The sequence below is a fragment of the Podarcis gaigeae genome, assembly GCF_964106915.1.
Source record: "Podarcis gaigeae genome assembly, chromosome: 16".
Lineage (NCBI taxonomy): Eukaryota > Metazoa > Chordata > Lepidosauria > Squamata > Lacertidae > Podarcis > Podarcis gaigeae.
The window spans coordinates 9614438-9641131 of NC_139693.1; the positions used below are offsets into that span (position 1 = coordinate 9614438).

The window sequence follows — 26694 nt, forward strand, 5'->3', positions numbered from 1 at the left end:
GACTTTCCATAGATAATCAAGGTACAAGAAGTATCTTCGAATCGTAGAATACAGGCCAATTACAGTCGTTCTGAGACATTTTTGTTGTAGGCATTGAGGGGGGGAGAGGGAGGAGAAAATAGAGAAAAGAAGAAGAAGAAGAAGAGGGGTGGTGAGTAAGACAGTAAACCTTCCTTCTTTACTTAGTATATGAGTGCATCGCGTAGATAGGTGCCCCATATCCTCTTTAAAAGCCATCTAAGTCGGTGGCCGTCACTGTGGCAGTGAGTTCCGCAGTTAAATAGGCCCTGTTTTTATAAACTTTTGCCATGCCACCTCTTCCCTGCTTTTTCTCTAAACTCGAGGGCTCCCAAGGGTTGCCACCCTACCTCGCAGGGGAGTCGTGTCCGTGAGCTAGCTCCCACCCCCCCTCTATCCTCCAACCAGGCCCCAGGCAACCATGGTCACTAAAGGAGAGGGAGCAAGACAGAGCCACAGAGGGGTGTGGCTTGAGGGGAAAGGGGCGTGGCCTGGGGAGAGTTCCGAGGGCCGGACAGAGAGCCCTGGAGGGCCTGAGGCTCCCTCACCCTTGTCTTAGGCTGCTGCTGTTGGAGGTGGCGTCTTTCTGGCTGCCATCGCTGCCGGGTTTCACCTCCCAGGACACACATCCTGTGGCGAAAGGTGGAGGTTGAGTCACGGGACGTGCAAGAGTTTCGGAAGGAGGCTTGGCAAGGGGGGGGGTCGCTCCGCCACGCAACCCCTGCGTGAGCTTTGGCTGAAATTGAAATCGCTGGGGATCGGGGCCTGTCGCCCGCACTGCAATTGCGTGCTGACCTTGCACTTTGGCACAAGTTCTGTGTATGTGTTACGTGTGTGTGTGTGTGTGTGTGTGTGTGTCCCACGGTTCAAGCACCTTCTCTCCCCCCCCCCCCCCCCGTGAGAACAAAGGTTCCCTTGTCCTGCCCAGCCACGCGGATCCATGTTTATGGGGCTTCCCAGCCCTGTAATTTCACCAGGTACGTGACTCTCAACAGGAGCCCCCGGCTGCCAGTCCACATCATGTGCTGGCTAGCTTGGAAAGGAGGCATGGCTGGCACATGAAAGGCTCTGCTGAAGCCTCTGGATTTGGGATGGGGTGGGTATATTGGGGGGATGGAGGGAGGGAAAGGTTGCCCATCAGAAAGGCTTGTGTGTGCGCGTTGGTAATGGAGCACGCCGCGTTTCGCACCCAGCTCCTTAGCCTCCTTACGTGATCTCCACCTGGGAAAACTATCAAAAGCGTTGGTTTTTTTAATGACAGGGCATCCTCCAGCACCTGGAATTTCTATGGGCTGCCGGGCTGTGTTCCAGGTCCTGCGGGACGTGCCGATCATAATCGATCCCAACAGTGGTGTAGCGTGGGGGTGTAGGGGGGGGGCCGGCCGCACCGGGCGCAACATCTGGGGGTTAGGGTAAGGGGGTGCAAATCCACGGGTTAGGGGGCGCAAATTACTCGCCTTGCCCCGGGTGCTGACAACCCACGCTACGCCATTGGATGCCAACTTTGAACTGCCAAAAGAAATATGGAAGAGGCTGGCAGAGCACGAACCTCTTCATCACAGGGTTGTGGGTTTGAGGCCCATGCTAGGCAAAAAGATTCCTGCCTTATAGGGGCTTCAACTCATAGAAAAATAATACAATCCTGCTGGACTAGATCCTGTTCTCACAGTGGCCAGCCAGATGATCCAAGAGGAAACACCCTTTTCTTTCTGCAATAGGCGTCATTGTGAAGTTGCAACTGTGCAACACACACACAAACTCCTGTCCTCCATCCAAAAAATCAAGCACTGTCTTCACACTTGAAAGACACCTTCTACCCTGGCTTAAAGCACTTGAAGAAGTCCAGGTAAAGGTTGTGGCATGGGTGCGCGGGAGTCTGAGAGTCTGGATAGCTTACAGGACCAAGGCTGGAGTCCTCCCCCACCCCCACTCTGGCAACCCAATACAGTTGTCTTGGGAAAATCCTACAAGAAGGATATGGAGATTCTTAGTCAGGGGTAGGCAACCTAAGGCCGGGGGCCAGATCCAGCCCAATCACCTTCTAAATCTGGCCCATGGACTGTCCAGGAATCAGCATGTTTTTACATGAGTAGAATGTGTCCTTTTATTTAAAATGCATCTCTGGGTCATTTGTGGGGCCTGCCTGGTGTTTTGACATGAGTAGAATGTGTGCTTTTATTTAAAATGCATCTGGGTTATTTGTGGGGCATAGGAATTCGTTCATATTTCCCCAAAAAATATAGTCCGGCCCACCACATGGTCTGAGGAACCCCCTATTCTAAGCCCACACCTGCTGTTTTCTCCATTCAGCGACTGGGAAGCGGCAGGGAATCTGCTCTTGAGTGCAGAAGGTCCCAGCTTCAATCTCTAGTAGCTCCAGGTCTGGCTGGGAACGTCTCCTGCCTGCAACCCTCGAGAGCCGCTGCCAGCCAGTGTAGGCATAACAAAACGTCTTGCATATATATATGGAGATAGACTTCGTGTCACCCTGGAGGTTCAGTTTGCTCCTAATGGACAGATCTAGGGAGGTAGTCTTCTCCTGCTCCAGATGAAATAAAGAACCTACATGGAGGATTATAACCGAACACTATAATTTATGTCCTGGTGCACAGCTGTGAACCTTCATTTGCTGCTGGGCTCTGACCAGCACGGCCAGTGATCAGGGTCTGCGGCTGATGGGAACTGGAGTCCAAAGCAATCTGGGGAGGTGGGCAATAGGTCCTCCATCTTTGCTATAACTCCTAATGAGAGTATATGTCTTTATTGCTTTGTGAATGCAGATAACTCACCTCTTATGCAGGGGTTCTGTTCTGGGGGTCCACACTTAAGTGCAAAAACTCATAAAGGTAGGAATCCCTTAGAACAGCTGATCCCCTCAAGCAAACCCCACATGAGTTGGTGGGAATAACCCATGGAGAGTGGTGAATGGTGAATTCCCCCCCCCTTTTTAATTTATTTTTGCTCCCCATTTCCTTATTTATTTCCCACCACCCATGCAAACCTGCGATCGCGTGGGCAAAATCAGTGAGTTACCTATATATAAGACAGGGGAGGGGGGCACGAGTTATGCGTTGCAGGGAGAGGTTCAGAAAAAGGGGAGCAAAATGATCAATAATAATAATAATAATACAATTTTATTTATATCCTGCCCTCCCCAGCCGCAGCCAGGCTCAGAGTGGCTAACAACAGTAAAAGTAACACAGTTTACATAAAATGACAATCTGTTAATTGAAATACATTCTAAAATCAATTCATTCAAGGAGCAACTCCTTCCCTGTTAAAAAAAGTTGCAGCATTCGAGACTTTTTAATTGAGAGAAAAGGCAAATAAGTCACAACATGATCAACGTTTATAAAATGATGCCTGGTGATCGCAAGCATAGACATTTGCTGTTGAGCTCAGGACCAGTTTGTGAGCTTCCTATGAGAATGGGATGCTGGATTAGATGGGCCTTGGGCCTCATCCAGTAGGCTCTTCTTACTTTTTTATGGGAGGAAGGAGACCCCAACCTGGCTGCCCCAGTAACAGAATATGGGGTTACTGCATCCTATAATGGAGTCGAGGAAGAAGGAAAAAGAACACACACACACACACACACACCTCTTATTGCTGAGAGTTTGGGCCTGTGGAAGAGAAAAGAAACTTTAATCACACTAAACACTTCAATATGTTGTGCTCAGGACCATTCTCAAAACCACTCCAAATTTTCTGCTTGGCCTGGAGGATTAATTACGCATGTGAGCCGGTGATGATAAAATAATGATTTGATGAGGAGGACAATTGGGTTGGTGGAGGGCATGGAAAGATGTCCCCGCGGCCTGGTTTATAGAAGTTTATGCACATGGTTTATGTGTCTGAAGGTCCTGGGCTGCCTATTCGACAAGACCCCCATCTCAGTGTCACTGAGGGGGCCCCGGGGAAAGCAGAGCAAGACGTTTGGCACCAGCTTGGCTGCGAGAGTTGCAGGAAGGAGGCCTACAAGGTGCCATCCAACTGTCTTAGGGACTCCAGATTTGTGTAGGGTTTACTCCTGAGCCTTTTCTTCTCCTGTGATATCCTACAAGGGAGAGGTATGGATTCCCCCCCGGGGTTTACTCCCAAAGCCTTACTCATGAATCCGTATAGCCGCAAAGGCAGCAAAGGTTTAGGACCAGAATTTTCCTTCTCCTCCTAGATGGGGTCCCTTCCCAGGTCGACGAGCCCCATCTGCCCAGGTGAGAGAGATGCATTATGATTTAAATAAGGGATGGAGGAATAAGAAGGACCCCAATTGGATCAGGCCAATAGCCCATCCCGTTCAGTGTCCTCTTCTCACAGCCCTTCGTCTTCGGAGTGGTCCTGGCTTCTGAGGTTGCCAGAGGGTTTTGGAGCACACCACACATCCTCATCCTCAAGGTCCGTATAGTTAAGGCTATGGTTTTCCCAGTAGTGATGTATGGAAGTGAGAGCTGGACCATCAAGAAGGCTGATCGCCGAAGAATTGATGCTTTTGAATTCTGGTGCTGGAGGAGACTCTGGAGAGTCCCATGGACTGCGAGAAGATCAAACCTCTCCATTCTGAAGGAAATCAGCCCTGAGTGCTCACTGGAAGGACAGATAGCGAAGCTGAGGCTCCAATACTTTGGCCACCTCATGAGAAGAGAAGACTCCCTGGAAAAGACCCTGATGTTGGGAAAGACAAGGAGAAGGGGAGGACAGAGGACGAGATGGTGGGACAGTGTTCTCGAAGCTACCAGCATGAGTCTGACCAAACTGCGGGAGGCAGTGGAAGACCGGAGTGCCTGGCGTCCAGGGGGTCACGAAGAGTCAGACACGACTAAACGACTAAACAACAATAATAGCCCATCCCGTCCAGTGTTCTGTTCTCACAGCACTTCGTTTTCGGAGTGGTCCTGGCTTCTGAGGTTTTGGAGCACACCACAGATCCTCATCCTGCGCCGCCTTCTGGGCATAGGAGCCAAACTCCTAGGGAAAGAGACTCCCTTCGCCCCCCTAAAATATTTGAGGGGTCCGGGGGCCCCCAAGTTGATGGGCATTGCCATAGAAATGGTGCTCGTGTGCCACGTCTTTGTGATCGATTACCTGGCCCGCCATTTAGTTTCTCCAAGTTGGCACCCCTTGATATGTGTGTGTGGGGGCGTGATGTCCCGAAATCGCGTTCCCCCCCCACATCATACACCCCCCCCAAAAAAGGAGTGCCACGCTCGTGAATATCTGCCCGTCGAGCACGAAAGCACCGGAGCAGGGGCGAGCCGGCAACGTTGGCAACCCCTCCCACCCATTCATCCATCCAGACTTCCGCCGGGTGAATGAAGCGAGAGATAGAGAAAAAAGGGGGCTTTTTCTCGAAGCGGCGCGGGCCTCGAGGGGTTAACTCCGAACTTCCCTCCTCCCCCGCCCCCCTCGCCTTTCTTTCTTCTTTTCATTCTTCCTTTGCTCCGAGTTGCTACTATCCGCGCCGAGCCCCGGCCTCTGATTGGTGGGAAGTTAGAGCTGGCCGCGATTGGGGGCGTGGCCGCGGCGGCGGCAGCAGCAGCACTTTCTCCCCCACTCGCTTCCCCTCCCCTCGCTCGGCTTCCCTCCGGCCGATCCAGCGCGCTCAGTCCGTCCAGTTGCCCCGACGGGGGGCTCGGCAGGGGCGGCGGCGGAGCGATGCGCCCGGCGGGGGCGCTGCCCTGGGGGCTGCTGCTGGTGCTTTGGGGGGCCCTGCTGGGCCGGCAGGTGCGGGGCCTCCGCCACAGCGTCTACTGGAACGCCAGCAACCACAGGTAACGCAGCCGCACCGAAAGTATTTGGAAAAGAAAAAGATGGGGAGGGAGGGATCCAGTGGATCTGGGTCGATCCCCCTTTAGGCCTCACCTGCGCCCCCATCCCTCCCAGAAACGCACCCGCCTGCCCCACCTCCAGGCCCCTGCGACCCTCGGGGGCCTTTGCCGCCGTGCGCCCCCTCCTCCCACAAATCCTCAAGTTTTCTGGATCTCCGCTTGCGGTTTGTTGGACGGGGCTCTTTTTTCTGTTGCTCGACTGGAGAGAGAGGGGCAGATTCCCTACTTTGTTCCTTCTTGCCTCTTACACCCCCTCCCCCAAATAAGTGGGGTTCAGGACCTGCAAGGCTTCGCCGGCCCTTCTTAAACTCGTTCTCCCCCGGGCAGGATTTGGTTAAAGAGGCCGGTGGGGTGGGACTTTGGGGGGGGGAGAGAGAAAGGGGTGAGGGGCTTGCCTCTCCTCCCCCACCTCCCCTTTCCGAGCTGGCTTCGTGTTGCGCGCTCAGCATCTCTTTGTCTGGCGGCCTCCCAGGTGCCGCCCCCCTTTCCCCCATCTCCCTCCACGAAAAATTCGCCTCTGCCCCCCTTCTTCCCTTCCCCGCCCCCCCCCCAGCTGGCCGTTGGAGGGGGTGTTGCTCATCCAGTTAATGTGGGGAGGAAGGGGGTGTCTCCCCCATGAACTACCTGGCAGGAGAGTCTTGCCAGGCTAAAAAAACCCCCACATTTTCTTAGGTTGGCGTGGCATTGGTGGCAGAGTTTGGCTGGGCTGGCGGAACCTCTTTAGGCCTGACTGCTGCCTTGGCCTCTGTTTTCTCTCTCTCCCCAGAGATTCTTGCCCGGTCTTGTGCCCTACAGGTGCCCGGAGGCTTGGGTGCCTGTCCTTGCTTGTTGGGCCTCTCTTCTGGGTGATGTTTGCCCTTGCTCCTGCCGACAGTTGCTTGGGGGGGGGAGAGCTTTCTGGGGTCCCAGTGGCAAAAGTGACCCCTAACAGCCATTCACTATCCGGGGGGCTCTGCCATGCTATAGGTTCATTCCGCCTCTTTTCCCCAGCCTGGGGTAGTTTAAGGCTCTTAGCTCAGTCAGGGGAGCATGAGTTGTGTGGGTTCAAGCCCCATGTTGGGCGAAAGATTCCTGCATTGCAGAGGGTTGGACTAGATGACCCTTGGGTCCCTTCCAGCTCTACAGTTCTATGATTCTGCGAACACCCTCTCTGCTGCCTGAAACCCTAGATTCCTGCTGCCAGTCATTGTAGATAGTATTGCCTTGGATGGAACAAGGATCCGACTAGGAGTAACCCAGCTTCCTATGCTCCTAGCGCTTTATTTGGAACAATGAGGGCTGGAATCTTGATTTATTTTTAGGGGACGGGCCAGAGCTCTGTCTTTGAGCCCGTGCTTTGCCTGCAAAGGTTCTCAGGTTCAATCCTCAGCATCTCTAGGTAGGGCTGGGAAAAGGTACCCTCCCCCTTTGCCCTAAATCCCCGGTGAGCCTCTGCCAGTCAGTGCAGGCAATACTGAGCTAAGTACAACAATGGCCTGACTTCACAGAAGGCCGTTTCCTATGTTCTTGTTTAAAACCTTGAGGACTGGGGTCTTTATGGCAAGGGCTGGTAGGCTTGGAGTCTAGCGGCAAAAGCATCTGGTTGGCATTCAGAAGGTGCCAGATTCAATCCCCGGCATCTTCAGGTCGGGCTGGGAATATCCCTTGCCCGAAACCCTGGAAAGCCACTGCCAGCCAGTGTGGACAATACTGACCTAGATGGACCAACTTCTTCCAATCCCACGAATGAGAAAGGGGAAGAGCTGACTCTCGATGTCCCTAAGGAATGGTACCCATGTCACATTTTTCCTGGAGAAAGAGAGAAGCAACAAATTGAAAAACCAAATACAGTGGTACCTCGGGTTAAGTACTTAATTCGTTCCGAAGGTCCGTTCTTAACCTGAAACTGTTCTTAACCTGAGGTACCACTTTAGCTAATGGGGCCTCCCGCTGCCGCTGCGTCACCGGAGCACGATTTCTGTTCTCATCCTGAAGCAAAGTTCTTAACCTGAGGTACTATTTCTGGGTTAGCGGAGTCTGTAACCTGAAGCGTATGTAACCTGAAGCGTATGTAACCTGAGGTACCACTGTAAATAAAAACTGAGACTGGAAAAGGCTAGCTCACTTTCAAATCTGGCTTTTCAACGCATTTGAGTTCCCTTTCCAAAGCAATGCTAACTCTTTCCGGAAGGCCTCCCCTTTGCTTTTCTGCTGTGCACTCTGCACATGCACAGGAACCATTTCTGCCTGCCTGCCTGCCATCGATCCCAGGGTTGAGCTTGGGCCTTGTGAATGAGGCGCCTCAGCTCAGCACAATTTTAAGCACTCTGTGTTGTGTGGCAATGCCCAGACCCTGGTACTAATCTCCTTTTTTTTCTCTCTCTCCCTTTTACTGTTGTCAAGCTTATCCTCCTTTTTCCTTCCTCGGTGGGGCCCACCCGGGGAGGCGGAGGGGGCGAGTCGGGGCGAGTCTGGCTGGCGGGGGGGACGGGACACGGAGAAGGAGGGTGGGAGCTCAGAGTTACACGGGAACATTCCTGCTTGTTTTGTTTTCCCTGGCGTGGGAGAGTCAGGTTAGTTGGCGCTTGGGTCTCGGGCCTAGCCAGAGCGGCCTTGGGAGTGCCATGGGGGGGGGGAGCTGGCGGGCGGCCCAATCGGAATTATAAATCCCGCAGAAGGATGGCAGGGTGAGAGGGAGCTCCGAATGCAGTTTGGGAGGCTGGGAAAGGCACACCCCCCCCCCCGGACCGTGCCAGCTTGTGCAATCTGGATCTGCACTTTTATTCCTCTCCCCCCCCCCCCCCACATATCACTCATTTTCGCAAGAATGGGAGTCACAATTCAAAGTGTTGGTGCTGACCTTTAAAGCCCTAAACAGCCTCGGTCCAGTATATCTGAAGGAGCGTCTCCACCCCCATCGTTCTGCCCGGACACTGAAGTCCAGCGCTGAGGGCCTTTTGGCAGTTCCCTCATTGCGAGAAGTGAGGCTACAGGGAACCAGGCAGAGGGCCTTCTCAGTAGTGGCACCCGCCCTGTGGAACACCCTCCCACTAGATGTCAAAGAGAACAACAACTACCAGACTTTTAGAAGACATCTGAAGGCAGCCCTGTTTAGGGAAGCTTTTAATGTTTGATGTATTATGGTATTTTAATATTTTGTTGGAAGCCGCCCAGAGTGGGGCTGGGGAAGCCCAGCCAGATGGGTGGGGTATAAATAACAAATTATTATTATTATTATTATTATTATTATTATCATCATCATCATCATCATCATCATCAACCTGAGTCTGGCCTGTGTTGCTAGAGGCCTGCAGTACGAATGCCAGAAGGCCCCCCCCCTTTGCCGAAAGCCTTATCTGACCCAGAATCCTGTTCCCACATTGGCCAGCCAGATGAGAAGACTGGAGGCAGCAGTCCTCCCTCCCTGGTGCTCCTAAGGGGAGCCCTGCAGGATCAGGCCCACCCAGGCCCGCATCCTGTCCTCCCAGTGGCCGTTCAGAGGCCCCCGGGCAGGGCGTGAACCAGTGCTAGAAACTCGGGTTCGTAAGCTAGACGCCACCTTCAGCCTAGGTTGAGGTTGCCATAACAGGACGTCTGTTTGCCGGGGGATTGGGCTAGATGACCCGTGGGATTCCTTCCAACGCTCACGATGCTGTGACCTCAACTACATTGCTTGCCCTTGCGACGCTTCGCTGGTCCCAGTGTGCAAGGAGGACAAAGGCAAATGGGAAACGGAATTAGCTATAGACTAAGGCAGAGGCTTTTAAACTTGGTTGCCAACCTGACGCCCAGAAATCCTTGTCTGAAACCCTGGGAAACTGCCTCTGGCTAGTGTACACCAGGGTTTCCCAAACTTTAGTTTCCAGCTGTTTTTTTCAACTACAACTCCCATCATCCGCAGCTATCAGGACCAGTGGTCAGGGATGGTGGGAACTGTAGTCCAAAAAAACAGCCAGAGACCCAAGTTTGGGGAAACGCTGGTGTAGACAGTACTGAACTGGGTGGACCTAATGCTCTGACTCAGGATGAAGCCACTTTGTAACTCGTCTAGATGTTTGAGCCTTTAACACAGAACCATGAGGACTAGAATCTTGAGTAAATTTTAGAAGAAATGAGGGCCCAAGCTTGATCCCTGGCATGCCCAGGTAGGGCTGGGAGAGAGAGCCGTGCCTGAACTGATAGCTCAAGTCAGTAGCGCATGGGTAGGCAAACTAAGGCCCGGGGGCCAGATCTGGTCCAATCGCCTTCTAAATCCAGCCCGCGGACGGTCCGGGAATCAGTGTGTTTTTACATGAGTAGAATGTGTGCTTTTATTTAAAATGCATCTCTGGATTATTTGTGGGGCATAGGAATTCGTTCATTATTATTATTATTATTTGAAAATATAGTCCGGCCCCCCACAAGGTCTGAGGGACAGTGGACCGGCCCCCTGCTGAAAAAGCTTACTGACCCCTGCAGTAGAGCATGAGGCTCTAAATCTCATGGCCATGGGTTCAAGCACCACGTTGTGTCAGAGATTCCTGGGGACTAGATGGCCCTTCTGGTCCCTTCTGCTTCTATGAAATCCTGCAGAGCTGCTGCCAGTCAGTGTAGACAGTATGGAGCTAGTCAGTGTTCTGACTCTGTGTGGCAGCTTCCTGGCTGGTTCAGCGTCCTTGTTTCTGCAGTGATGTCTCTGGGAAGCCCCTGGGGGGCAAAAATGAACTTGAATGGGGCAAAAAGCCTCCTTGCTTGTTGGAAGCCAGTATTGAGAGGCACCCTGTCTCTGATCTTGGGGTAGTTCTCAGCCATCCTGTCTCGTAGCCATCGATATAGACTTCTCCTCTGAGGATTTTGCCTAATCCCCTTTTAAAGCCATCTAAGTTGGTGGCTTTCACCACATCTTGGGATAGCTAATGCCGTAGCTTAACTCTGAGCCACGCGAAGAAGAAGCATTTCCTTTCGTCTGTCCAGAATCTATCTCTGCCCTCTCTCCCCCGCCCAGATGTATATGTATATATATTATCCACGGCTTGTATCAAAACTAAATTGTACTCTTTGAGAGTAGAGCCATTGGAAACGACTGGGCCTGAGTTAGGTCACCATCCATTTGAAGCCCTGTGGCGCCAGTCATGGCTCCCTGCAAAGGATTCTGGGAGCTGTAATTTGTTCAGGGTGCTGAGAGGAGCTACTATACAGTGGTACCTCAGGTTACATATGCTTCAGATTATATTTGCTTCAGGTTACAGACTCCATTAACCCAGAAGTATTACCTCGGGTTAGGAACTTTGCTTCAGGATGAGAACAGAAATTGTGCTCCAGCAGCGCGGCAGCAGCAGGAGGCCCCATTAGCTAAAGTGGTCTTCAGGTTAAGAACAGTTTCAGGTTAAGTACGGACCTCCAGAACGAATTAAGTACTTAACCTGAGGTACCACTGTATTACCATCTCATCTCTCTGCGGTACTTTATCTTAAAGTTTTAAGGGTCTATACACTTATCGCATTTATAAATTTTAAATTTATTGTTGTACAATGTTTTGATTGTTTTCCTTCTGGGACTGTACCCCCAAGTGTGTTTTATAAGCTGGTCTCCAACCGTAATAAATTATCTATCTACAGTATCTATCTATCTATCTATCTATCTATCTATCTATCTATCTATCTATCTATCCATCTGCTATATTACCAGAGCTACAATTCCCAGAGTGCTTTCTTTGTCAAGGAATTCTGGGAGTAGTAGCTCAGGGAAACAGATAGTGTTTCCTAACAACTCTCATAATAAACCTTAACAAAATACAGTACCCATGATTTTTTTAAATTTTTATTTTTGGCAGGTAGGAGAACCATGACTTTTTTTACAAATGGTATGGTAGCGCTTTAAGCGTGTGGAGTGAATGTGGCCTTAGGGATGTGTAATGTTTATTTTTAACCCCTTGCACTTAGAAATGTAGTGTGTCAGGCAGAAACTTCCAAGACTGCCCTTTCCCCTGAGATGCTAGCTTTTTAAGGACTGTACCGGGATAGTTTTGTACCAAAGAATGTTCAATCAGACGCACATCCCACCTTCCGAGCCTGAAATGACACTGCTCCTATCCCAGACCATCACCCACATACCTGGAGATAAGCCCCACCAAACTCGCTGAACTTCCTTCTGAGTAACTGTTCTAACAGGTACAGCTCGAAACTCTTGGATGTAAATTTGTAATGTGCAGGCTTGAAGTTTGGGCGAAGCTAATTTGACTGGCTTTTTGCCTCAGTGGAGCCTACTTGTTTTGGAGTAGGGGTGGCGCTGTGGGTTAAACCACAGAGCCTAGGACCTGCCGCGACGGGGTGAGCTCCCATTGCTCATTCCCTGCTCCTGCCAACCTAGCAGTTCGAAAGCACAAAGTGCAAGTAGATAAATAGGTACCGCTCCGGCGGGAAGGTAAACGGCATTTCCGTGCGCTGCTCTGGTTCGCCAGAAGCGGCTTAGTCATTCTGGCCACATGACCCGGAAGCTGCACGCCGGCTCCCTCGGCCAGTAAAGCAAGATGAGCGTCGCAACCCCAGAGTCGGCCACGACTGGACCTAATGGTCAGGGGTCCCTTTACCTTTACTACCTCTAGAAGCTTTCTGAAAGCCTCTGGTTGGCTGCTTTGGGGATTGAAATTGCTGGTGTTGGATGGAGTCTCCTTGTGTTTCTTTCGCATTCGGAGTTTTGGATGTTAACATTTGCCTGCCTGCCTAAGAAAGCAGTGACTAAAATTTGCTGATCCGTTTACATTCCAGGAGATTCCTTGCTTTGGTGAGATTCTGTGCACGTTTCCTTGGGAACCCGTGCTTACTTGGGAGTAAGTCCTGTTTAATTCAGTGTGACTTACTCCAGAATTACTCCTTCAGACCAAGAAATCTTGGGCTGCAACCCGCAGCCTATTTCAGTTTTAGACTCACTATATTCATTTGGACCCTAGGCAGAGGCTTAGAGAATTCATTGTTGGAGATTGTGTGTTTTTAACAAAAAACTATTTCTTTATTCTTAAGAAAGGAATATAAATCTGCAAACTGTGGATTTCCTCGAGATTTAATTATCCTTAGAGCAGATCCGTTGGGACTAACTGAAGTTCTATCGCAAGTGTAGCCAGAGTGGTGCCCTTCTGATATAGTCAGACTTCAACTCATAGGGAAAAAAGACAGTCCTGCAGGATCAGGCCAGTGGCCCATCTAGTCCGGCATCCTGTTCCCATAGTGGCCAACCAGATGTCTGTGTAAAACCACCCAGCAGGATTCAGGATGGTTGCCGTCACTTCCTCTTGTGGCAGTGAGTTCCACAGTTTAACTATGTACCATGTAAAAAAGTCGTTTCTTTTATCTGTCCCAAAGCTTTGGAGGTCCATGAGTTCTAGTGTTGGGGGAGAGGGAGAAAAGCTCTTCACTTTCCCTGTGCTGAGCATAATTATAGAAATTAACAAGTTGTGGTCCAGCAAATAACTGGAGGGCCCTATGCATGCTACCTCTGTATGGGCTTATTCTAGGCTTGAATTTAGGTCGCATCCAGCCCAATGATCCCAGCTGAGGTGGTGTGGTTGGGCTGCAGTCCTGTTCACACTTACTTGGGAGTAAGACCCATTAAACTCAGTGAGATTTAGTTCTGAGCAGAGCTAAGAAGTGGAAGGGGTCACCCAGAACATTTTTGTAGAAAACTTGAACATTTTGGGGTTTTTTTGGGGGGTGTGTGTCTGTGTGAAAGTGCAATATTGATATATATACATTTTTTATATTCTTTTTATGGGTGTAGGTATCCTTTTTAAGCTTTGAATGAAAAGGTAGGAGAGACAGTATATAAATTTGTGGTGGCTTTTTGCAAGCAGATTTGCACAGGAGGAATTCTAAAAGAAAATTCCCTCTGTTTCTTGTGCCTTTTTACTCCACTTCAGTCTCCATTGTCCCTGTTGATACATCTTCATCTTTCAAAACAGCCAGCTATTTGCTTGTGAGGCTTTAATGTTGAAGAACCCTTCGGTTGAGATTGTGTTTGTGTGTGCTAAAAATACAGCTCACTGCTGCGAGAGACGGTACTTGTTGCTGCCTTCAAGAATGCCGCTCTGGCCAGCTATGCCAATGGTCTGGAGGACCAAAAGTAGTTGCGTTCTGGGTCTCTTCCGAAAAACATATCTGCCCTTTCTCACTGCCTCTCCCCCTGCCACAAAGAAAATCGCTTTCAACTCTCATGTGCACCCCTCTGAAACACAGCCTCAAACCCTGGTCCCCTCCAAACTAATACTACTACTAAATTTTTATTATTTATACCCGACCCATCTGGCTGGGTTTCCCCAGCCGCTCTGGGCAGTTCCAACAAAATATTTAAAATACAATGAAGCACCAAACATTAAAAACTTCCCTAAACAGGGCTGCCTTCAGATGTCTTCTAAAAGTCAGACAGTTGTTTATTTCTGTGACATCTGATGGGTGGGCGTTCCACAGGGTGGGCGCCACTACCGAGAAGGCCCTACGCCTGGTTCCCTGTAACTTTGCTTCTCGCAGTGAGGGAACCACCAGAAGGCCTTCAGCGCTGGATCTCAGTGTCTGGGCTGAACGATGGGGGTGCAGACGCTCTTTCAGGTATATAGGACCGGGGCCGTTTAGGGCTTTCAAGGTCAGCACCACTTTGAATTGTGCTCGGAAACGTACTGGGAGCCAATGTAGGTCTCTCAGGACCAGTGTTATGTGTTCTCGGCGGCCACTCACAGTCACCAGTCTAGCTGCTGCATTCTGGATTAGTTGTAGTTTCCGGGTTACCTTCAAAGGTAGCCCCACGTAAAGCACATTGCAGTAGTCCAAGCGGGAGATAACTAGAGCATGCACCACTCTGGCAAGACAGTCCGCGGGCAGGTAGGGTCTCAGCCTGCGTACCCGGTGGAGCTGTTAGACAGCTGCCCCGGACACAGAATTGACCTGCGCCTCCATGGACAGCTGTGAGTCCAGAATGACTCCCAGGCTGCGCACCTGATCCTTCAGGGGCACAGTTACCCCGTTCTGGGCCAGGGAGTCCTCCACACCCGCCTGCCCCCTGGCCCCCCCAAAACAGTACTTCTGTCTTATCAGGATTCAACCTCAATATGTTGGCCGCCATCCATCCTCCAGCCGCCTCCGGATACTTCACCGCCTTCACTGGTTTCGACTTGAAAGAGAGGTAGAGCTGGGTATCATCCACATACTGATGAACACCCAGCCCAAACCCCCTGATTATCTCTCCCAGCGGCTTCATATAGATGTTAAATAGCATGGGGGAGAGGACGCAACCCTGAGGCACCCCACAAGTGAGAGCCCAGGGGTCTGAACACTCATCCCCCCAACACCACTTTCTGAACACGGCCCAGAAGGAAGGAGCAGAACCACTGTATAACAGTGCCCCCAGCTCCCAACCCCTCTAGACTAGGGGTCAGCAAACTTTTTCAGCAGGGGGGCGGTCAACTGTCCCTCAAACCTTGTGGGGGGCCGGACTACATTTTTTGGGGGAAATGAACGAATTCCCATGCCCCACAAATAGCCCAGAGATGCATTTTAAAGAAAAGCACACATTCTACTCATGTAAAAACACGCTGATTCCCGGACCGTCTGCAGGCCGGATTTAGAAGGCGATTGGCCGGATCTGGCCCCTGGGCCCTAGTTTGCCTCCCCATGCTAGACGGTCGAAACAGCAAGGCCAATGATCAAGGGTGATAGGGTTTGGAGTAGACAAACAGTGTCTGGCGGGCACCATGCCCATTTGCATACATGTGCAGACCCTGGTGCTTTGAAGAATTCACAGCAGCCATGCGCTTGTATGCACACATCCATGCTCTTTGAAGCAAACACGCACACTCTTACACACTTCTCTTCGTACGCACAAACAAACACACTTTCTCACCTACATTCTTCTCTACCCACCCACCAATCATATGCATATCTATGTTTTTGGTGGTTTCTATGGGGTGAGTGAATGTGGCAACCCTCCGCTCCTTGTGCTCCTTCACCCCACCAACATCTAGGTTGAGGACTCTGAATAAGAAACAAACAGCATGTCCTGTTTTGCAAACTCGGTTCTCACGTCTATTTTAAAAGGGGCCTATTATTTGCCCGCTTCCGAACTTTGTACCCTCTCTTGCAAAACCCTCGCAGCCTTGGCTCCGCTCTTAATCTGGGCTTTGAGCGCTCTTCTGTTTAGTCATTGTGAGGTGGCTGCTGCTGCTGTTTTACAAAGCTTCTCATGCAGGTAAAACAACAACAACTCCAGAGGTGCCGTTAACCTGGCAAGGGCGAAGGCATAACTCTGCCTCTCCCCCCCCAAACAAAAAAACCCTGGCTCTAAACCTGCAGAACTCTGGAATAAATACTAGACAAGGTTCTCTGAGAAGCGTGTTTCCTTGGCTCTTGAAACCAAGGCTGCCCCCAAGCCTCAGACGGCTGAGATTTGGGGAAAGTTTCCCGCATCTGAGAATTTGACACCTCGGCTGTCTTGCATCTCGCCAAACATTAGTAGCTGCGAATCCTAGCCAGACTTTTTGGGCTGCAGGGCAGTGGGGCAAGCTTTTTGCTGTCAAACTACATTCCCTTGTGGGTTGTCTCTGTGGCGTGATGGACCCATGCCAGCAGCAGGCAGGCCTGAAGTCAGTGGGGGAGGCCCAGACCCCAAACTGGGGTTCCCTTTCCCTCTGTTTCTGTTCCTCCTTTCTCTCTCTTTGCCTCGGTCCAGTTAACGCACATAGCTGCTGCCCAAAGAATCCTGGGAATGGTGGTTTTTAAAGGGTGCTGGGAACTGTAGCTCTGTGAGTGGGTAAACTACAGTTCCCATGATTCTTGGGTGGGGGGGGATGTGACCACCTCCTCCCTTTCCTCCTCTTCGTCTGGCAAGTTTTGAAACAGACAGTTCTTAGGAATATAAAAAGAAGTTGCCTTTTACTGAAAATCAGACCGCTGATCTATCTAGCTCTGTGCCTTCTACACTGACCGGCAGCAGCTGCCCTCCTGGGTTTCAAACAGGAGACTTTCCACTGGGGTTTAACACAGGGAACTTTTGGTGCAAAGCAAACCTAGAGAACTCGTTGCTTCCCAAAGGTCTTTTGGAATTAGCTCCAGACCCACCAGTTGCCCATCCATGCTTTTTAGATAGAACATTTTACATGTGGATGGTATTTGCAATGCTATCCTTGGCTTACGTGGGAGTAAGTCCCATTGCAGTTAGTGGGACTTTCCTCCAAGTTAAAATTCACCAGCAGTCGTAGACCTGAGTTGCTTGGGAAAGATAAGAAACCCTAAATATCAGTGCAGTTTGGGAAGAGTCCGCCTGCCATCTTGATTCAAAATGGTGCCCAACTGTATCAGCACATATAGAAGAACTCAGTCCTGGATCTCAAAGACCGTTGTGCAAATTTTGGTTCTGCTCTCGTAAGAGGTTTCCGAGTGCAACGTGGACAGCCTACTTCCGAACTCACACCACTGATAGGATCCACCCTGGATATTAGGATCCTCCTGGGATGTGGGGACAGTTGGGTGACTAAATTTCCAATAATTGAAACAAGTAACACAGACCTAGCTTGTTTTGAATGTCTGTGGGTGCTCTTGACTAATTGGTGAAAATCAAGGTTGCGTAGACTTTAAAAATAAATAAATCTGGTTATATAAATCTTTGACTCTGTGTGAAGTTTGTCCTCTCCACACCCTGCTTACTTAGCAGTTCACGGTTGAGTCAAACGAGATGCGGGCTGTTCCGTTGGTGGGGTGTGTGTGTTTTTCTCTAAGGCTGCTACCAGATCCAAATTTAATCAGAGTTGCGGTGATAGGATGGGGTCCTTTTTGTTGAAGGTCCGCCGTCCCCCAGTTAATAATAATAATAATAATAATAATAATAATAATAATAATAATATCTTTATTGTCATTGCCCCCTCTCAGGGACAACGAAATTACTTGGCTGCTCCATCCACCCAGATAGGGCACTCCACTTAAAATCAAAACAACTATAAAAACACTAATTAAAACAATATAATATTGTTGGGGAATATTGTTGGGGAAAAGATACTGATGTCCTCTATCTTTTCCCTATAGTGGGAGAAAAGCAAATGGGGGTGATTACACCCCCCTCCAAAAAAGCTGGCAAATTGTCAACCCCTCCTCCCACTGGATCTGTTCCTCCAATCATAAGAAGGACCCGTGGATCTGGCCAAGAACACATCTAGGCCAGCATCCTGTTGCACAGTGGATCAGTGCATTTGGCTGTTAACCAGAAGGTTGGTGGTTCGAACACACCCAGGGATGGCTGTGAGCAGGATTCCTGCAGTGAAGAGGGCTGGATCCCTTCCAAGTCTACAGTTTTGTGATTTTTAAGCGTGACCCAAGCACAAGAAGAGCAACCGGTGTTCAGAAACATACCTGCTTTCAACCATGGAGGCAGCAGAGAATAGGCTGGTAGCCATTGATTGCTGTGATCTAGGGCTGCCCAATACAGTGGAACCTCGGTTTTCAAATGTAATCTGTTCCGGATCACCGTTCACCTTCCAAAACGTTTGAAAACCGAAAACTGAAAGTGGAAGCCTCAATTCAATAGGGAAACTCAAGATGGAAGCCGCATCAGACGTTCAGGTTCTGAAAAACGTTCGAAAACTGGAACATTTACTTCCCGGTTTTCAGCGTTCGGGAGCCGAAACAGAGCCGTTCGAGAACCGAGGTTTGACAGTACCTGGTTTTCAACATCACGATATATCACCAGCTAAACATTGCGCTGTGTCGATATATCACAATGTCTGAAATAAGGATAGAGCTGGTTTTCAGCTTTGTGATATATCACCAGCTAAACATTGTAATAAACTGATTTATCACCATGTCTGATATGAGAATAGAGAAGTCTTTTAATGTTTAATTATGTTTTTATAGATGTTGGAAGCCAACCAGAGTGGCTGGGGCAACCCAGTTAGATGGGTGAGGTATAAATGATTAAAAAAGTAATGAGTACAATAATAATTAGCTAGCTTCACAGTTCTTCCCATGTTGTGATTTTTGCATAGCACACACACAAGCAAACATCACGATTCGCGATATATTGCCAGGTGAAAAATTATGAAAGTAATATCATTTTATGGACTTCAAACCGGTTTGGCTATTCAAGTTGTTGACCATCAGTTTTAACTCTTTGCTGCGTTAAGAATCCAGTTCAGAAACTTCAGCAATAAAGCGAAAACAGAAGCTGCCAAGAGACAACCCGCGTGTTTTCCCGCAACTCGCCCACTCGAGCCCTTAATTCCCCAGGACAGAAAGCAGTATCTAATCTCATCGATCTTCACAACAGTAAAATAGGTCATTGGTGCTCCTAATTAATGAGCGGCGATCCTTGCCTTTTCCAGGATCTCCACCCTGGCCATTTCCGATCCGTCCGGTTTTTTGCGCAATCGGTGCACAACGGCAGCAGCGCACTCCCCACGCATCAAGGAGTTGTGGTTTTCTTGTGGGGATTCCTCGTTCGCCACACAGCCAGTCTGCGATATTTTGGACGCAGGGGTGGGGTTAAATGCCATTCCAAGCCCATTCAGATGTCATATCCGCTGTCAGTAATGATTTGCTATTTACCCGGGCCTGTACTTAACAGTAGGGGAAAGTTGGAAGCTACAGTGGTACCTCGGGTTAAGTACTTAATTCGTTCCGGAGGTCCGTTCTTAACCTGAAACTGTTCTTAACCTGAAGCACCACTTTAGCTAATGGGGCTTCCCATTGCCGCTGTAGCACGATTTCTGTTCTCATCCTGAAGCAAAGTTCTTAACCCAAGGTAATATTTCTGGGTTAGCGGAGTCTGTAACCTGAAGCATATGTAACCTGAAGCATATGTAACCCGAGGCACCACTGTATTCTTGAATACTCAAATTCCACTTGTGTTTTTTATTGTTGTTGTTAAAGGTTGTGAAGAGTGACATCTATGGCGCAACCGTATTTCGGAATACTGTATACTGTTCTGATCACCTTACCTCAAAAAGGATAATCTTAGGGTTGCCTTTTCCATACGTCTGGAATTTCCCGGACATTCCTGGAATACTGTAGTCGGAAGGGTTGTCTGGGCAGAAATCGTTCTTCACGATTTCTGTAAAAAAAAATAAAAAGCTAAAAAATGGCAAAAACACCAGGCCTTGTGGAAATCCACCCAAGCTGAATGGAGGAAGTTTCAGGACAGAATCCTCTTCTATGGAAGTCACTTCCACAAGAGGCAGTGACGATGACTGATTTCGATGGCTTTAAAAGGGGACTGGGCAAAATTCACAGAGGAAAATGCTATCAAAGGCTATTAGCCGCGATGTCTACGTTCTGTCTGCGGCTGGGCGATACCCACTTTCCAACATCGTGATGTATCACCATGGCGATAGAGCGTTGCATCGTGATGTTGAAAGGGAAGGAACATTTGCCCCGATCCTGCGAGGCACCGGGGTGCAACCGCTGCCACCCCCAGCTCCTGGCCCAGGGAAGAAGGCAAGGCCCACCTGCGATTTACCGCCAGGTGAAGGCGCCATTGTGCTGGCCCTCAAACCGGTTCTGGACGATGTACTGATGAATAAGCCCTGTCACGTTGAAGAGACATGTCTTCTTCCTGTTTTTGTTTGTTTCAGGCGTTTGCATATTCGTTTCAGATTAATCTGTTTGGCTGTGCGGTGCTGTAATAACGGGAGGCCCTTATGTGGCAGGATATTAAAACGGGGAGTCAAACCTGAGGAAACGAAATCAACTCCTGTCAAAAGCATCCACCGCCCAAAGAAGCCCAAACTCAAATGTAATAAGAGCTTGACAAAACAGGTCAATCCAAATGATAAACTGGGAATGATGTTGTTGTTTAATGTGTTTTTAAAAACGCCGTTTATCTGTTTCAAAACAGGAGCAAAGTTTGCTACAGGGCCTGAGTCGATTGGCTTGCTGGAACTGTTGTCAGCCACTCTGGGATGGATATAAATAAATTATTATTATTATTATTATTATTATTATTATTATTATTAAGAGGTGGTCTTTTGAGTGGCTGGACTACAGCTTCCATGGGACCCAGCTGCCATGGTGGAATAGCCCTAGGAGGTGATAGGAGTTGTAGTCTAGCCACTGGAAGGCCGCAGCCCTGCCTCAAAAGACCACAGGACTTTGGTTAGGATATTCCAGGAAATCAGTGGCTCAGGAGCTGGGGGTGATGGGAGTTGTAGTCCAGCAACATCTGGAGGGGCATCGCAGGCATGTGGTTTGAAACAGGGCGGGCAAGACGGCCTCCCGCCTGCCTGAGGATTTATTCTTTATTTTATCACGCCCTCCAATGGCTCTCCCCATTTTACCCTTGCAGCAACCCTGTGGGGTAGGCTAGGCTCAGAGGCAGCAACTGATCCTCACACCCAGTGAGCTTCGTGACAGTGTGGGGGATTTGAACCCCGGCCTCCGACGTGAAGCGCGCTGGGTGACCGCAGACCCATCATGGTGTCTCAGCCTATCTCGCCTTGTAGGGTTTTTTTTTAAATTATATTTTATTAATTTTCCATCAAAAGAAAATACAAATCACATTGCAACTTCTACAAATTCTCCTCATTTTTAGACTTCCTTCAGCCTCTCTGCCAATCATCCGAATTAAATTTTCTTTAATTACACATTTCCAGATTTTGCTATTACCTTTATCCCTACCCCCCGCTTCTATTTTCCTTTTTTGTAATATTTCTTATGTTATTACAGAGCTTCTTTGTATGCCACTAACGTTATTTCACTATCATTTATACATTCCCAATACTCAACTACAGTGGTACCTCGCAAGACGAATGCCTTGTAAGACGAAAAACTCGCAAGACGAAAGAGTTCTTCGTTTTTTGAGTTGCTTCGCAAGACGAATTTCCCTATGGGCTTGCTTCGCAAGACGTCTTGCAAGTTTGTTTCCTTTTTTAAAAACCGTTAATACTCAGGGTGCATTGCTTGAAGAGGTGCAGTTGCGACTTGACTTCGAGGAGCAACTCATAGCACGCGGTATGGTAGCCTTTTTTGAGGTTTTTGAAGACTTTGGTGATCCGTGCTTCGCAAGACGAAAAATTCGCAAGACGAAAAAACTCGCAGAACGAATTAATTTCGTCTTGCGAGGTACCACTGTAACTTTCCCCAGTCCTCGATGAACTTTTGATCACGTAGATATCTGATCTTCCCAGTCAGTTTATCAAGTTCTGCAAAGTCCATCAGCTTCATTCTCCACTCCTCCAGTGTTGGTATTTGTTCTTGTTTCCATTTCTGGGCCAGTAATATTCTTGCCGCTGTTACTGCATATTGGAAAAGTTTATGATCCCTTCTATTTATTTCATTTCCCACGATTCCTAAGAGAAAGGCCTCTGGTTTCTTAGCAAATGTATATTCCAACATTTTTTTCAGTTCATTATATATCAACTCCCAGAAGCTTTTCACTTTCTTACATTCCCACCACATATGATAAAATGTTCCATCCTTTTCTTTACATTTCCGCCTTGTAGGGTTGGGCTGAGGAGAGCGGGCAAAGGAGCAGTTCAAGAACCGATGGGAGCCAGGAGGAGCTCTGGTTGTGGCTCCTGGTATTGTTTTGGTTTCTTCACCAAGTGGCCATGGCAGTGTCGCCCTGAGGCATTGTGGGAAATTTAAAATAGTGTCACCCAAGGTGTGCTTGAAACCTTTCTTTTTAAAAAAAAATTATTAGTTTTTTTAACATATCATTTTCAACAATTATTAAACATACTTTTATATCTTATACAATTTTTTTGACTTCCATCAATCATATCTGAAAATTTTCCAGTCTTTTCACTTAATATACATTTCTTACTTTCACTATTACATTTAAATCTCATAACTAATATCTCTCTTCTTTGCAATGTTTCATACATTTCTCCTTACAAAACATCTTGTAGTCCTACTAGCGTAATTTGTTGATTACAGTTGCTCTTCAAATAGTTTGTATATTTCTTCCAATCTTCTGTAAATTTCTGGTCCCGCAGGTTTCGAGTCCTTCCTGTCATTTTATCCAATTCTGCGTAGTCCATTAATTTTGTCTGCCATTCTTCTTTTGTCGCTGAAACCTTTCTTTTTGAGGGGCAACTAGGGCAGGCCTTAGCAGGCATCTCTGGCAAATGACCAAAAGGGTTGTGTGTTGGTGCCAGGGCTGAGGAGCTTTTCTAGGAGAGGCCGGGAGGTTCTGGCCTGCTGTGGTTTCCTTGTCAAAAGCGGCCATGTGCTTTTTGGATGTAGATTGGGAGTGCTGAAGCGCTCTTGACTTGAGCATCCCTTCATACCCCTCAGTTTGGTCCATGCCTTGAGTTCGAGTTCTGACACTTTGGGTTCATGCCTTGAGTTCGAGTTCTGACACTTTGGGTTCCTTCAGGCAAACATGAAATGTAGCAACTTTTCCTTTAGGGAAAGATGCTTTGTGGTCACCAACAGAGCACCCAGGATTCAATCCCTGGCATCTCCAGAAAGGGCTGGGAACGTCCTCAACAGCTGCTGCCAGTCTGTGTAGACAATGTTGAGCTGGTATAAGGCAGCTTCACCTGTTGCTTTTAAAAAACAGCCCTTTGTTTAGCACCATGAGGACTAGAATCTTGCTTTGTTTCATGCGGATGGACCATAGCTCAGGTGCAGAGCATCTGCCTTGCATAATGTAAAGGTCCCAGGTTCAAATCCTGGTGTCTCCAGCTAGAGCCGTGGAAACTCCTGCCACAAACCCTGGAGGGCAGCTGCCAGCCAGAGCTAGACGGACCAAAGTTCTGATTCCTAGGTTCCTGAGGCTGCCTGTGAACGTGTGTTTTTTTGACATACCGAAGCCATCCCCGCCAAACATGCCCGTTACTGGTGGCGCATTGCAAGGGGGTCATGCGCCCATGCGTGGGTTTTGGCTGCCACATTCCCCGACGATGCATCACTCCTAGTCGGGGGTCCTTTGTCTTGGGGCTGGGCTGTCGGCCCGTTGCCCTGGGGGCTCCCCGCTGACCCTTTTTGCTTCCAGTCACGTGAATTAATCGGAGCTGACATCTGCTTGTTTAGCAGAGCTCGGCAGCTGGATCGAAGCAGTGGGTGGGGGGGGCGCCTGCAAAGGCTGTGCCCCCTCACTTTTGGGGGGGGGGCGCTTTTGGAGAGAGTCCTTTCCTGTACATCATCAAACCTCGGGCTTTATACTAGGATGAAGAGAAGTCCGCGAGGGCTGGATTTGTGTGTTAAGAGAGAAACTTCTTCAGGATTGCTAGGGGCAGGTTTCTGTTGTGAAGAGTCTTCTACAGACAAATGGTTTTGGTCAAGAATGCGAAAGAAACAGGATGGCACTGCTGCGATTGGGGGGAAAAGGGAGGTAAAATAAACCACGGGACGCGGGTGGCGCTGTGGGTTAAACCACAGAGCCTAGGACTTGCCGATCAGAAGGTTGGCGGTTCAAATCCCCGCGACAGGGTGAGCTCCCGTTCCTCGGTCCCTGCTGCTGCCAACCTAGCAGTTCGAAAGCAAGTCAAAGTGCAAGTAGATTAATAGGTACCGCTCTGGCGGGAAGGTAAATGGGGTTTCCGTGCGCTGCTCTGGTTCGCCAGAAGCAGCTTATTCATGCTGGCCACATGACCCGAAAGCTGTGTCCTGGCTCCCTCGGCCAATAAAGTGAGATGAGCGCCGCAACCCCAGAGTTGGTCACGACTGGACCTAATGGTCAGGGGTACCTTTACCTTTAAAATAAACCACAGGATTAAGAGCATCTAGCTGCATAAAATCTGTGAGGCAAACTCAGAAAGAACTCGCAGTAATATAATCCAGAAATCCCTCACAACTCCCCTGAGAGTGATAGCACCATTTTGCAGAATGAGGGTGCCCGCTGCCCCCCTGTGTGACTCCCTGCTCTAGCCTAAGATCCTTCTGAGTCAGGCAATGCTTTCTCAGTGCTGAAATCAGATGTGTCTGGCTTGTTTAGTCATGCCCAATGCTGCTATAAAGTACTTGCCCTCGGAGGAGGGTGCTGGTTGCCCCTCTGCACGAGTGCCCACTATGCTTTTTGGCTGCTTTCAGTCAGGCACTGCTAAAGCGATGGAGTAATTCTACCACATTTCAGTGTTGGATGAGAGGTAAACCTGTTGAAGGAGGTGGGGTGGGGGAGATTACAGACACGTTCTTTCCATGAGTGGGTGTTTTCTGCCTCATGGGAGCTGTGAATTATATTTAATTAACTTTGGGAAAATCCCAGCATTTTCCCTCAGGGACTTTTCGAACGTGTAAACCACAGCAAACCTGTGAAATGCTTTCTTTTTCGGAACGGGCAAAATGCTTTTTTTGCAATGCTCAGAGTGCGCCGTCTGAAGACATTTATGTAAGGCAGGAGTGGAGGGAACAGTGTTGAACTACAACGCCCATCATCCTTGTCCATTGTGCCTCCAAACCAAGAGGCTCCTCTGTGCCTAGAGCAGGGGTGGGGAGCCTGTGCCCCCCCCGGTTGTTGTTGCACTCCGACTCCTATCAGCCCCAGCCAGCATGGCCAACAGTGGGGGATGATGGGAGTTGTAGTCCAGCAACGCCAGGAGACAGACAGATTCCCATCCCTGCTGCAGACCTAAGGCAACACTCAAACTCAAGATTTCTGCACTGCTGTTGTCTTCCGACTCCCATCAGTCTCACAGCCAGAATGGCCCAGTGGTCAGGGGCAGTGGGAGTTGTAGTTCAGGTTGCTGGCCTTTGATGTGGAAACTTGAGGAGTCATCGGCCACACCTTAAATAAGGGCCTGGGAGCAAACAGAATGCCAACGCGGATTAGGAAAGGCTTGGCATTCGTGTTCTCAGCATCCGGTCTTAGCTCAAAGGAGAGTCGTGGTGTTCTTCAACTGATGGAATTTCTGACGTGTCTCCAAAGAGCTCTCTGATAATCCTCTCCGTCTTCTGCAGCTCCCCTGGCTTCTGTTCACTGCATGCTTTTGGCCTATTTTGGCCATGAGAACTAGAAACTTACTTGCTGTTGGGTATTGTTTTGTTTTTAAAGAAAGCTGATTCTTAGGGATCTTCCTTATGCACCCAATACTACACTGGGTCACTTAATCAAAAGCAACCTTTTACCTTTTCTGCTGTCGTTGCTGTTTTTTAGATGCCAGGCTCGTTTTGATCCGGGTTCTTCTCCTTCCAGAAAGTGCCCCATCTAGGAAGGGGCACAGAAAAAATACATATTCTCTCCATCTTGCCCTTAAGACTCTACCCAGGCCACATCTCTCATTGAATTTGTTTTGGCCACTCTTTAGTGCTTTTGCCTGGCTGGAATGTGTCCTCGAACCCTGGTCATGCCTCTTCCTTGCCAGCATCTAGGAAACAGAGGGGCATGGGCAGGTCTGTTCGTAGCAACTCACCAGCCTACTGCCCAAAGGTTTACCGCCGTTGCTCCTTCGGCTTTTGAGCATGGTCCCACCCAACCCTGCCACAATGCCCCCAGAAAGTTGCCCTGCAGGCAATGCGGCCCTTTGGCTCAAAACTCCTCCCTATGCCCTGATCGCTCTGGCGGCTGACTGATTTGCTTCTCCCCATTCGCAGATTCCTTGAAGAAGACTATGCCGTCCAGGTCTCCATCAACGATTACCTGGATATCTACTGCCCGCACTACGAGCAGCCGCTGGCAGCGGGGAGTCCGGAATCCTTCACTTTGCTCATGGTGGACATTGAGGGCTACCGGGGCTGCTACGAGACACCGGGAGCCTTCAAACGCTGGGAATGCAACCGGCCCTACGCTCCTTACGGACCGGTCCGCTTCTCGGAGAAAATCCAGAGGTTCACCCCTTTCTCGCTGGGCTTCGAGTTTCAGCTGGGCCATGACTACTACTATATCTGTGAGTTGGGCCTTTGGCAGACATAGGAAGGTTCCGAGTCGACTTGAGGGCCAAATTGTACAAGGTTTTCTCTGAGAGAGAGTTATGAATGGGATTTAG

General features: G+C 49.3%; 1 protein-coding gene across 1 annotated transcript in view; it reads left to right on the plus strand.

Annotated features, from left to right (window-relative positions):
- Positions 1–5585: 5585 nt before the first annotated feature.
- Positions 5586–26694, plus strand: part of EFNA4 (ephrin A4) — a 32085-nt gene continuing 10976 nt past the window's right edge. The window contains exons 1-2 of the mRNA XM_083716137.1: positions 5586–5786; positions 26303–26595. Coding sequence (XP_083572263.1) covers positions 5671–5786; positions 26303–26595 — 409 coding nt within the window. The 5' untranslated portion in view covers positions 5586–5670. The remainder of the gene's footprint in view (positions 5787–26302; positions 26596–26694) is intronic.